Source organism: Hypomesus transpacificus, chromosome 21 (genome assembly GCF_021917145.1).
Source record: "Hypomesus transpacificus isolate Combined female chromosome 21, fHypTra1, whole genome shotgun sequence".
Taxonomy (NCBI): domain Eukaryota; kingdom Metazoa; phylum Chordata; class Actinopteri; order Osmeriformes; family Osmeridae; genus Hypomesus; species Hypomesus transpacificus.
Window position 1 is genome coordinate 3778530 of NC_061080.1, and position 13755 is coordinate 3792284.

A 13755-nucleotide genomic window follows, 5' to 3' on the forward strand; every position below is an offset into this window, starting at 1 on the left:
TTTGATGTGTGAAAACACACACACGCGCTCAGACACACACACGCGCCCCCCACTTCCCACACAACACAACATTGTTTCGTATCCCAGTCAGAGGAACAGAGACAACTCTTTGGCTTTAAATGATTAGCTTCCTAAGTTGGCCATAATGATATAGTTTGAGAGAGCACAGTTTATTAACTGCATAAAGACGCCAGCATTAGTGCTGGGGAGAGAAAGCAATCGTCGAGATTCGCCTTTCAGCTTAGCAGCAGGGGTCGGGGGCTCTTTGAAGTGAATCACTGCTAAATGTCTTTGTGAGATAGAGGGAGCCGCTGGAACCAGCAACTGGGACCAGGGCCACATCAATTATTAACTTTCTACTGCTCCTCTTCTCTTTCCCTTGTCCTCCCCCTTCCTCTCTCTCTCTCTCTCTCTCTTTTCTCCCTCTCCGTCTCTCTCTTTTTTCCCCTGTCCTTCTCTACCCCCACGCATCTCACTGAGATTCTCTCTCTCTCTTTTTCACTTTTTCCCCTGTTCTCTTTTTTCCCCCTTCTGTCCTTCTTTGCCCCCGTTTGTGTTTGCTTCCTGTTGTTCTCTCGCTCTCCTTTGCTCGTTCTCCGTGTCTCTCTGTGTCTGTCAGTCCTCCCCTTCTACGTGTCAACCTCTTTTTTCTTTTCTTTGGTCCTGTCCACTCTTTGCTGGTACCCCCACCTCTCGTTCTCTCTGTCTCTCCGAAATAGACTTCCTTATTTCCCCTTCTGTTCTGTGGATGTCTCTGCCCTTCCTCATTCTGGGTACTGTCCTTCTCGGTTTACCTTTTACTGGGATCACTGACTGATTTATGAAAACATTGGTCATACTGATTGTCACTTCCCTCAGTGAAACTTACAGTGAAACCCACAATGAGTTTGTCTGTCTTATTGTCTCCTCTTGGTGGCATACGTATCACTTCACTATCACATACCGCCCTACTTTCACATCAGAGTGTAGTTTCTGGCGCTGTTTTGTTCTTGTCCTTTTACCAAAGCGCTCACTGTCAAATACCAATCTGTTTGTTCACAAAACTTATGTTGTACATCACATATCTATTCATTTGTATCTTCAACAATAGCATTGGCCAACAATAGCAGGTGGTCCACGATTGAAGGATACAGAACAATGATCAGACGCAGCAAAAAATATGTTCAACAATACTTTAACTCCACCACAAAGGGGCACTGTTTCTCTGAAAGCCTCTCATTTGCCTCAGTGGATTTATGTTTTAAACTGTGTTAATGACAAGCTTGGCAGAAAAGGGATCTCTAATGGTAGCTTAGTCCCTATCGCATAATTTAATTAAAGTCCAAATCAAGTTTAATTTATTCAAATATGTATACTACAGGCCTATACATGAATATGTTTAGATGCTTGGTGAATTGTAGGAATATCTGATTTCTAGATATACATTACATTTTAATGTATGTATTTACATTTAGACTCAACTTAACCCTTGTGGGAACAGCTTGGTTGTGCAGCAGTCTGGAGGTTTCTGTTGTTTAGCAGCTATGGTGTGTCTTTGTGGGGTGTTAGAAGTGTGTCTTCTCCTGTCAGAATCAGAGTTTTTGAACTGGCGCTGTGTGACACGAGGGAATGGATGTATCCGTGTCTATATATAACACAGAGAGCAGGTGAGGAGTACACAGAAGTGAAGTGACTGTGTGGGATCTTCAGAGGATGCTTTTGTGTTTCCACACACACACACACACGTACACACAAACATGAACAAGCACGCACACACTCACACAAAAACATGAACACACACACACACAAACATAAAAACACAAAGATACACAGACAAGTAAGTCCAACTGGACACATTAAAGAAACGACACACACACACACACACACAGTGAAGACTCAACATACACACACACTGACACGCTTGGCGGATGGCACTCAAATATGCATTTAGCAGACGCTCTTATCCAGAGTGACTTACAGTAAGTACAGGGACATTCCCCCCGAGGCAAGTAGGGTGAAGTGCCTTGCCCAAGGACACAACATCATGTGGCACGGCGGGGAATCAATCCGGCAACCTTCTGATTACTAGCCCGACTCCCTCACCGCTCAGCCATCTGACTCCCTATAAATATGCCATCACGGAAAGTACAACCTATTAATACGTCATGCTGTATGAAGTTCATAAGCACAAACATGTATAAAAAAAGGCTAACATTCAAGTATACATTCAATTGTCAAATGTCAAGCCAACCTGAGACATTCTACTTCAGATAGGCAGACCACTTCCCTGACATGCACTTGCAAACACAGACACATGCAAAGACACATACACACAGACATCTTCTCCAACCCCAAAAAATACATCAAAAAGATCTTCAGAGACGTGCAATCACAGTAATGTACAAAACTGCAAACAAAACCTGTTCCGGGCTGCAAACGAGACTAAACCAAATGTCAACAAGCTTTCAGAATGTCACACTTGACAGAACTTGGACTTTTTCTAGATCCTATTAGGCAGGGTCAAAGAGATTGCTGGGGGGGATCTGCTGTATCGTGAGAGTGGAGGGGTGGGGTCAAATGAACCTGGCAACACAATTGTCTTCTCGCTCATCAGAAAAAGGGAACAACACTTCATGAGAACCGGTGGAAGGAAAACAGTGTTTGCTTTCGGCTTTTATTGTGGTCACCTGCAGCCACCTTTAAGCGGCAGTGAGAGTGCACTGCAACCTACGAACAGGAAGTGGGAGGGGCAGGTCGGGTGATGGAGGAAGACGGTGGGTGGGGGGGGGGGGGGGAGGGGGTGGATTTGAAGAGCTAGGTTCAAAATAATTCAACAACAGAGTTGTTTTGTTGGAGTGTGAAAGACACTTTACCCGAGGAGTTAAGGTTTGCTGTGCCCAGGGGTTTGCTGTGCCCGGGGGGTTTGCTGTGCCCGGGGGGTTTGCTGTGCGATGTGAGGGAGCCCAGGACGGGCCCTCGTCTATGGAGACGGCTTCAACGCTTGTCTGAAGTTTACAGATTCAAGGAGTGTGTCATAGTACTGTAAGTGTATCCGTTGGTTGAACAAGCTCTGTGAGACACTTTGAAACCATTTTGTGGGATAGCTGTGCTTCCTTGTATCTACTCTCCTGGTATTTTATGTAGACAACTGTCGTTGTGTGTAACAAACTGATTTAGCAGGGCCCGGGATTTTGTCTCGCAACATTTTTGCTGTTTAAACTAACTGCACAGTATGAACTTCGACATGTATGCTTGATGATTAAAAGTAGAGATAAAAGTGATGTTTTTTATGGCAGTAAGATTGCTCATAGGTGTAACATCCCTTACAGGTTTTGGATTGGTCCATAACCTGACCTACCATGCCCGTGATCGTGCTGGAAACGAGGGACTTCACCAGCCCTCTGTCCCTGGTGCGCACCTGGGCCCTTCTGTCCGGCTGCCTCACATTCAGCCTGGTGGCCTCTCTGCACACCCCCGAGCGGGCCGCCTCCCTGGATCCCTCCGATCGGGCCCCCCTCTCCACCTTCTGGATCCTCTGCATGTTCACCTGGTGCCTCTTCTTCGTCCTCACCCTCCTCATCCACGTCCTCAGCGTCATCCAGTTCCACAGCCTGATCCCCGTCTCCTGGAAGAACCTGACCGTGACCGTGGCCAGCCTCGCCTCGCTCATGGTCCTCAGCGCCTCGGTGATCTTCCCCGGGATGATCGTGGACCACAATGTGGCGGGGCCACGCCATGTGGTGGCTACGGTCGCCTCCTGTCTCACCTTCCTGGCATACGCCTCAGAGGCCTTTCTGATCCGGACCCAAAGCCGGGAGCAGAGAGGCTACATGGCCAGTGCCCCCGGCCTGCTCAAGGTGCTCCAGTTTTGGGGAGGCTGTCAGATGATCCCCCTGTTTGTGGAAGGGTCCCGCAGAGCTTTGCAGGCCGGAGATGGGGAAGACATGGCTTGGCCTTGGAGTTGGTGGCAGCTGTGGGTGTCAGGTGTGGCGTACGCCATCTGTCTTGTCATGTCCCTGGGCACGGTGGTGGTGGTACTCGGGGACTGGGCCGGGCGATGCCCCGTGCCCTTCGACCGCCTGTTGACAGGGTTTAGCCTAACTGGGGTTCTGCTCTACGTAGTCGCCACCATTTTGTGTTTTACCCGCGTGCTGAGGCTACCGACTCTCTGTAAAAAAAACATCCGCTTCTGCCCAGTGCAGGTTGTCATGGAGACGGTAGTGGCAAGTGTGACGCTCTTGGCCTACACGGTGGATCTGGCCTTCTCTATCAAACTGCTGCGCGACAGAAGTCACCCATGAAAATATACAGCCAGTCTAGATCCACTCTACTTGGATGGTTATGCACAGGTGCATACTCCCACTGTACCCATCGTGGTCGCATCAAGTGCATTTCTATTCAGTATCTCTAGATACTCTCTATCTACAAGGGCTATCCAGAGTTTGTGTGGTGAAGATTTATTTTTGTAAGCGGAAATCAAGATGGAGATCACTGAAATGATCAAGTTAATGTTATTGGTGTCCAACCATTTTTTATATTCAGTGCCATTACTATGGGTGAACATCATGTACTAATCAGTCATTTTTTGTGTGCATGTTAACACATAATATTATGTGTAAATTAAAAGGTAATATTGACTTGTTCATCTATTTTATTTCGATTTTTTGAAACAGTCCTTTAACGTAGTGGCCACAATCCAAGAACAGTAAACTATGCCTATATATGTCTACTGATGTATGTATGGCATACATACATACGTATATATGTGCATATTTAGGTAATTACTTGTTTTGTTTATTTGTAACTTTATTAATCATAACTAAATGAGTACACAATAATGTAGCATTTATGAACCATTACAATAATGCCTGACTAGTAACATATACGTTTATTTAAGTAAGATATTGAAAATACGAATCAGATCAGTTAGGGTACCACTAAACCCATCATGATAGCGAGGAAATCTCACAGCAAGTTTGAGCTTTGGGTGACACATTCTCACGTGAAACTGTATGTATGTATGTGACCACATACAAACGACGCAAGGCTCGTGTAGTGTCAGTTCACACCTTTAGCTTGTGGCTGTTATTACTGAAAGACAAGTTGTAGATCAAGACAAGGAAGGATCATAAATTACTTAACTGGAATCTGAAATCTAACAATGTATTAAGTCTAAATACATTGTTGTATAGTTTCAGTTGTAGCTATTATTTTAAAGAAAAATGCCTGTATAAAATCTAAATATTTCAAATAATGTAGGCCTACTTTCTTTGGATTACATTCCAGAGATTTTGTTTGTTGACGTGAACTAACTAGAATCGTTGAATTCACGTTGAGAATGGCAACAAGTTCAATTTTTTCTCACTAGGTGGCGACACTTACATTGCTAAGCAAGCAAACATTCAAATCAGTGTTCCACTTAACTTGAATGTATGCTTTATAAAATGTATTGGCATTCCCTTGTATCTCCCTGTTATTACCCTCTGAACAAATACATATTATATTAAAACAAGGTTAGATCCCTCTTCCAGTCCGTAATGTGCTTTTGGGTCACCCTTTTGGAATCCTTTTCAGGTCAGATAGCATGTATGATTCCAAACAGTTAAAGAGGGTTCTTCTGGTTCTGGGATCCTTGCGAGAGGGCTATTCTGTTGCAAATGGTTCTCTCTATTGTACATTTTTGGAGTTCGCTGTGTGTATCTATCTATGTGAGGTTTCTAAAGAGTTGTGCTGTGCGTGGTACACTATTGATGAACACATAAACGATGGGATCTAGGCTACTATCACATTAATCTTCGAAATTAAGATTTACATTATAGATTGGGAAGTACGGACACATTGGGTATATTTTCGGCAATTACACACATGTACACATCGAAGGAAAGAGGTTGTTATGATGGCACTGATTGTCTTACTAAGTGGGAATCAATCTCTGAAAACGCGAGCAGTTGAATCTATCCATTTATTTCACTTATCGACTTCGATTGCTTTAGCCTTGGGAGACTCCAACGTTTTCTCATTCAGGAACTGTCTATCGTTCAGCAGCAGTCAGCTGTCAACAGCTATGGTCAACAGGCTGAGCAAGAATCAAGCAGAGATCCACGACATACTTGGACCTGATAGCTAGCAAACCATTGCAACGTTTTGTTATTGCCTTGTAAAATTTAGCGGAGTTTTTTTTTTTATCGAATTCGGTCGACAAATAATGATTCCAGGAAACAGTAAGTTAAGAGAGCGCTTTTTAGGGAAAACATCTCTTTTATTTGTGAGTTGGTAGTGAAAGTGGCGTTGATTTAAGTTGTCCGTCAAGTCTGAAAGTTGTTTTACATAATTGTATATATTTCGTTCATGATTATCTTGGTTATCTTAATATAAGTTTTCGTAGTTAGTTCAACTACCTGAACATGAAACGTATGTTTTGTGAGTTGTTTGGGGCAAAGTGCTCAAACCAAACGTTGCTTTAGCTAGGCTAGCTACATCAGTAGCATCATCAGCTAGCTAGCACTCTTAACGGCATAAAAGTTTGAGTGCTTATCATGTCACGTGCAAACAAGACAATGTTTCCAGTCTCAAGCTTGAGTCGTAACATTGCTTTGAAATGCCCCACTTCAGAAAAAGGGGCCATGTGGATAGTTACCCAATTTACAATACACTCCCAGCGAAATAACGACATTGGCCAGGTTTCCCAGATTCGTTAAGAAGCTCTTAACGAATAACGCGTAATGCTCTTAAGAAGGTCTTAGCGTTAAGAGCTTGTTAACGAATCTGGGAAACCCGGCCATTATTATTTCACAAGAGTTCTGGGTGAAATTAAGCGTTTGTGTTTCTTTCTGTCTAGTTATCTGCGTGACCCTGCCCTAATCATTCTAACAGACCAGGAGGCAGGATGAACATGTGAGACTGGACTTCCCAGCACATGGACCGAAGCAGATGCTGAGACAAGGCTGGCTTGAATGGCCCTGAGCATAGAAGGTAAGCACTTTGGCTGTAAATTTGAACTGATTATCGATCCATTCCCCGCGCCGCCCACAGCTGACCTCTGGGAAAGAGAGAGGGAGGATAAGTGGTGAAAAAGACAGCGAAGAAAGGAGAGGAAGGGGAGAGCAAAAAGCTACCGGGAGAAGGAGAAAGTGAGGAGAACCTGTACAGTAAGAAATGAGAAAGAGGGCAGGAAGAACAGACAAGCTCTTTAGGAATGGGCTTCACAATGCTAGGTACAAACGCTACTGTAAATACACTCCAGTAGGCAAATAAAAACATTTCCACAGCCCATAAGCGAGAGGGCAACAGGTTTCTACCATTTCAGATGGGAAGGTTCATCGGAACCTCTTGGTGCCTTCACCACTGTATGCCTGGATGATATTCTATGTAGCCGATTGACCTTGTAAGAGTTCTAACAGTTGATGGTATTGCCATGAGGCAGTAAGTATTCCCGAAGATTGCCAGCCTTGAAGCCCTCTGAGGTCCTCGCTCCTGACTTCCTTCTTGAAGTGGAATCTTCATACCATGAAGATTCCATCTAAAGGCACTGCATAGGGAGGTGTCGGTGTATCTCTATGGAGATGTGTCATACCATGGAAAGACAGTATTGTGGCCTTTATGGAGGTTCACAATCCAAAAGCAACTGTACTGGGTTATTTGACTGGTTTGCTTAAACAAATTCACCACATGGAAGATGCTAAGTGATCTTAGCTCTTTGCATAGTAGCTTCATACGTAGCGCCGTGTCATCCAATAAAACACAGCAATTGTACACTGGGTCTTATCGATAGGGATTGGGTGATGTTGTTTGTGGTGTCCTGAAAGCAGGATATGACTAAATCCAAGTGTGCCCCCTCTTCTAATCAAATTTCACCATGGCAACACAGCCTTTGGGTACAGTTCCATAGTTAATGATACACTGTCAGTTGCACCTGCTTTAGACTTGAGACATTTCAAGGGTCTTTCCTCTTATGGGTCCAATGTGATAAATGGACTGTACCTTCCCAGTTTGTCCAACGTTTCTGCAACAGAAGGACTTGAATCTTCACCTATTTTTGAAACAGCTCAAAGCAGATCATGGATCAAATCAATCCAAGAAATAGTCTAACCGTTTGAAACGGTGTCAATCTTTCATTCATGGAATAAACCCACTGGAGAGAACACGTGTGACTGTGGTAAAGAGAGGCTGAGATGAAGACCTCCACTAACACCTGTTTGAGAAGTAGTGGAATTACCAGAGTTCCATTTTAGCGTCATGTAAAGCAGAAGTTACTTACCATACCATCTATTTGCAAGACAACGGGAGGCCGTTGCAAAAAAAAAAAAGCTAACCTCCACTTCCTGGTGGGTAGGGGGGGTGATGGTTTCCCCCTAGTTAGTGTGGGGATCAGTTACAATACCCACACAGATGTGTTAAAGACTGACAGCGTCTTTTAGTTTGAGCTAAATATGTTATCGTAAGACTAACTTCACATGATCGAGCTTTTGCGATGCAGCCGAACTGGTGCGGGACTCCACAGTGCAGAGAACAATGTTGTAGGGATGTATTGGGACAGCTACCATGAATTACATTCGGCACCGTTGACATGAAACTGGGAAACATGAGCTCAACGTGGCTTATCAAGGTTTTCTATTCGCTGTAAGGATTACACCATGTTGACTCGACACCTGTTCACAGTTCTGACTCACTCGTGGACCTCCTAAAGTGAGTTTCTAATCTCTTTTTCTCTCTTTTTCTCTCTTTTTCCTGCTGTCTTTCTCTCTCTATGGTTTTGGTCTAGGGCTATTTATAGCTCAAGCGCATTTCTTTTCTCATGCCTGGTTAGTCAGAGCGTACTTAGCCTCTAAGCTACCCATTCAGGTAGCTGCATCTCCCCTCGAGTTAGTACTACCTACAAAGCTTCCAACAGAACCCAAAAGCAACACATTGAGCAGTCGACAGCCGGGTTTTATGAGTGCGTGTCGTGTGATGGGTCCAGACTAAGAACCGACTGTATAGAGACTGGGGGAGGTAGCAGGTGTGTCAGTGAATCAAGACAGTGAGCTGGAGGTAACCCTAGCCCTCCTAACTGATAAGGAACAGCTGGGGCAGACTCCCCCGCCTCGCTTCTGTTGTTCAGTCAACATTTAGTCAACAGCGTCAGATCCAACTGCTGTATTCCAGCCTCGTCCCTCCCTCTAAAAGGCTGTGTCCCGGTCAAAGGATCAGGGATATTTTCGAGCTGTCACACCATCAGAGCCGTGAATCATTCTTTTCAAATCTGTACATGAACTATGCAGATATGACTCATGGACAAAGTCTTGGTTCTAGTGTTACCTGTTCTGAAATATGCAAGAATGTTGCTTTCTTCTTGTCTCGGTGACAAACTCGACTCAAGCTGACAGCGGGTTTACACAGGTAAAATGAATGCCGAGCTTCCAGAAGAACAACAACAGGAATTCGTATTCAATTATTAAGACGAGGTGAATGGGTTGTTCAATTAGTCTCTCACATTTCACACAATACAATATCACAAACAATTATCTTCCAGACCATGTAAAGTATTTGGACAAATAGGATGTATTTACAGATTTATCTTCATTTTACTTTAGATTTATTTTACTTCATTTTACTTTAGACTTTAGATTTATCTTCATTTTACTTTTAGTTTACCATGGGAACAGTCAGAAGAGGGGACCATCCCCTGTTTACCATGGGAACAGACAGAAGAGGGGACCATCCCCTGTTTACCATGGGAACAGTCAGAAGAGGGGACCATCTCCTGTTTACCATGGGAACAGTCAGAAGAGGGGACCATCCCCTGTTTACCATGGGAACAGTCAGAAGAGGGGACCATCCCCTGTTTACCATGGGAACAGTCAGAAGAGGGGACCATCCCCTGTTTACCATGGGAACAGTCAGAAGAGGAGGGACTGCAGATAATCAGTACAGCCTAGCCAGCATATATGCTTCTGTAGCTCTCTCTCTCTCTGGAAATGGAGACTGTGGATGAGCTGTGTTCTGAACATGGGGGGTTGGTTACGAGCCCAAAAAGGCAAACTGAAATAGAAACGTTTTAGTCATGGTGGAATCCTACTGGGATGAGTTCCGCTCCTGACGTCGGGATTGGGCGTCGTGATGCGTTGTGCCATCAACCTTTTGGACTTCAGCCACCCTTCGACCCCTCCCCCCGAGTATAGAGCTGGCTCTAACCTGAGTGATTAGCCAGGGACGCATTTGTGAAGTTCAGCCCGTTTCAACCCCATTACCTCCCCATTATCGATTGGGGCGCTGCAGCACTATTAAAAGTGGGATTAGCAACTCCTTGACTTCATTGGTTTCTGCTATATACAGCCTTATTACCAGTAAACCTTCTGGGGACTATTGATCTTGCCTCCATCTGTGCTCGTTGCTCAGGTCTTGTTTACACGCTCACCAGGTAGTGTGGTTCAATCTCACCGCCGCCTTGGTTCGTTGGTGGTCCATGTTGGCGTAGCTTACTTTGGCAAGTGATGTAGGAAAACCAAATGAATTCCGACAGGTAAGGCAGTCAGGGATGTGGCACATGTAGCCAGCCAAGGGGAGGAGGGAGGTGTGTGTGTGTGTTTAATTTCTCCGGAGTTTCAATCTGCTGTGTTTGCGTTCCGCTCGCTTCTGTAAATGTGTGTGTCGTGGGCGCACATTTCTGTTAGAGATGTAGGACAAACACCTTGGTGGAGTCGGAGTCGTGGTTGGTGGAGGAGACCGATGGACGCAAGGCTTCTCCAGATGTTGAAGGCTGTTCAGGTGGATGGACCCCATCGCAACTCGATGGAGATGCAGAGCATAGCAGGGAGATTTCACATCTAGCTTAGGTCATCACAGATGTGCGGTTACCCAGATATTCACATAGGGAGAAGGGAGCAAATCCGATCTATTCAAATACCGCGATGGTGTCTGAAAAAGGTAATGTTGTGCCACTTTGGTCGCATTCCTATGAGTTTGGTTTGGTTTATTACGATTGTTTCAGGCAATCTCTCTTCACCCTCAGATTGCACAATTACAGACTTTGATCATTTCAATTCCCTTTCATGTTTGGCCTGCTGTAGCGGTGTCAAAATACGAAGCCTGATGTAGACCAGAAACCGATCCTTGTGTCTAAGTTCTGCAGTTTTGTCACCTTGATAGCCGCGTAGCTCATTCAAATGTAATGAGGCCCCGTTGAGGAAGTGTAGCGCTTAACTGGAGGAATGTATTATGTAACACAAGTGACAACTATGTGAGCCAAAGTCAACGAGGCCTAGGCCCTATGTTGTTCAAAATGACATCAACGACAAAAGATCATTATTGTCATTATCCCTCAACAGCACCTGTGTTTTTGTTTATTTTTTATGTTTCAACAATACTTCACCAAGTTAAGAGTTCACCGTCCAGCAACTATGAACCCGTTAAATGACAAGGCTATAATAAGGAGCCAGTATTGGAGAGAAATCAAGATGGATCCCAGCACATAGTCCATGACGACCATCTCAACCGTACTGCGATGAGAGAGATGTGCGATTCCAGATGTACTGATCCTGAGGAGGTAGAACAGAGTGTTGTTTTTCGGTGTTTCTGACATGTTGACAGCTTGGATGTGGCAGCATATGGTCCAGGCTATTACAGCAGGCCACGAACCAGGACTGCTGACCTGAGGGGGAGACCAAGATGTCTTTGTCTTTTGTCTCACATTCCCAGTGTGATGTTTTTTTATGTAAATCTCTCACTGTATCTTTGTCAGTTTATGTCTCTCTCTCTCTCTCTCTCTCTCTCTCTCTCTCTCTCTCTCTCTCTCTCTCTCTCTCTCTCTCTCTCTCTCTCTCTCTCTCTCTCTCTCTCTCTCTCCCCATTCTCTAAAACAATTGAAGATAATGGGAGCGATTCACAGCGTCAGGTCGGATTACATTTTTAAGGACTCGCTCTTCCAACTATTTTGGGTAACAAAGCACTCACTCCAAACACGTTTTCCCAGTTCCCTGTTCTCACCACCCCAAAGACATTGCCGTTGGCACAATGCTTCCCTTGTCAGAAAATGTCCAGTCAAGGAATTTTCTTGACAGACTTTACTTGTTTATGTCCTCACACATTTGCCTACACGGCTAAATGTAGGTTCTCAATATCACAATGGAGTTAAGATGAGAAGCAGGTGCATCTATTAAGATGCGTCTTCCCTTGACTGGAACAAACTGGCCTGATCTGGCCCCATCCGACACACAAACACAGGTGGATTTGTATCCATTCCTGTAAGCTCTCTGACCAGCGTCGACTGAGACACTCACACAACCTCCCCATCAGGACATGCTTATTCATTCTCACTTATGCTCACACACACAGACAAACTCACACTCTCAACGCTAATTAGCTCCTGACAGTAACTCTCACAGTTTCAGCTCAGCAAAACCAGCAGGGGCAGAGTAGACACTCGCGCACACATGGGCATATGTTTTTATTACGCGTGTGGGAGTGTGCGGGAAGTGCCGGGTGCTCTCGAGTTTATAAAGTGTGAAAGTCAAACTGTAGCTCCCTGGTGTGTTTTATACAGTAGAGGACAGGGTGCGGGGGAGATGGGCCTGAACCCGATTGTGTGCCCCTGTGTCGTTTGGTAGTTCGTTGTCATGGTTTGGTTTCATAAGCAGTGCCCCATATAGTGAAATGACTTTGCTTAAAAGTAACTGAGCCCAGACCAAGTAGCAGGATCAGCCCATGCTAGTCCTGAGCCCAGACCAAGTAGCAGGATCAGCCCATGCTAGTCCTGAGGCCAGACCAAGCAGCAGGATCAGCCCATGCTAGTCCTGAGGCCAGACCAAGCAGCAGGATCAGCCCATGCTAGTCCTGAGGCCAGACCAAGTAGCAGAATCAGCCCATGCTAGTCCTGAGGCCAGACCAAGTAGCAGAATCAGCCCATGCTAGTCACTACATTATAAACAACATGGTGCAAGGCGATACCAAAAGGAAGTTAGCCTGCATTCCTGCAATCTAGTCAGGTTAGTGTAACTCGTCTCTCGATAATTGTCTCTCCTCTGCATCTCAACACAATTGTATTGTGTGTGTGTGTGTGTGTGAGAGAGAATGTACGATTATACAGTTTACATCATTTCCATCATTTCTATCAATGCCTGTTGTGCAAGTTGAACTGCATACTTGAAGTCAATGACACTGGGGTGAAACCAGTCTGTTTGGGACCCAAGTAGATATTATCCATTAACTCATTACGCTCTGTTCTCTCTGTTGTAATTTCTATTGCAAACTTCACTAGCTATTCTCATACACAAGCAAAACACGCACCACTCTGTAGTTCGTCAATCCATTCCATTTATAAAAGAAATGTTTCCCCCTCTAGTACTTTTGCTGTATGTGATTCAAGACCTGTCTTGTACATGCGCACACACGCACACATGGGTTACTCTCTGCCAAGACGATGTTAGCCAAGCCTTAACGCAGCATGCTTCAAGCTGAAACCGCAATTTAACTGTTGCATCTTTCTCCAATGTCATTCTCTCTTTCCCATACTAGTCTACGTGTCGACGTTGTATGTGTTTGAGCGTGTGTCAATGGAATTAGCACAAAGGCATTTTCATACCCAACGAGGACAAGCACCCACCATTTCACATAATTGGAAAGATTATGACTTCACATTTTAACTCCCCCCCCCCCCCTCCCCCCCTCAGGTTTAGAGAGAAAGTGGCGCTTCTGTGATCAGCGGCCTGGAAACGTGTCGGTATTACATCATGTCGCACGCCAAAATAGGCACGCTGAGCTGTCGACGGGGGAAAAAAGGCAGCTACAGACATTTTATTT

At 44.9% G+C, this 13755-nt stretch overlaps 2 protein-coding genes across 3 annotated transcripts in view; both read left to right on the forward strand.

Moving 5' to 3' along the window:
- The first annotated feature begins 2788 nt into the window (after window positions 1-2788).
- LOC124483173 (myeloid-associated differentiation marker homolog) lies at window positions 2789-4616 on the forward strand. Its single transcript, XM_047043471.1, has 2 exons — window positions 2789-3021; window positions 3309-4616. The coding sequence occupies exon 2, from the start codon at window positions 3339-3341 to the stop codon at window positions 4278-4280; it is 942 nt and encodes a 313-aa protein (XP_046899427.1). The 5' UTR covers window positions 2789-3021; window positions 3309-3338; the 3' UTR covers window positions 4281-4616.
- A 1411-nt stretch (window positions 4617-6027) lies between these two features.
- Window positions 6028-13755, forward strand: part of LOC124483172 (testis-expressed protein 2-like) — a 30199-nt gene continuing 22471 nt past the window's right edge. Inside the window, exons 1-2 of one of the 2 annotated variants that reach the window (XM_047043469.1) lie at window positions 6028-6200; window positions 6818-6951. The gene's annotated coding sequence lies outside the window, so the exon portion shown is untranslated. The remainder of the gene's footprint in view (window positions 6201-6817; window positions 6952-13755) is intronic. The other variant, XM_047043470.1, reaches the window with a different exon arrangement.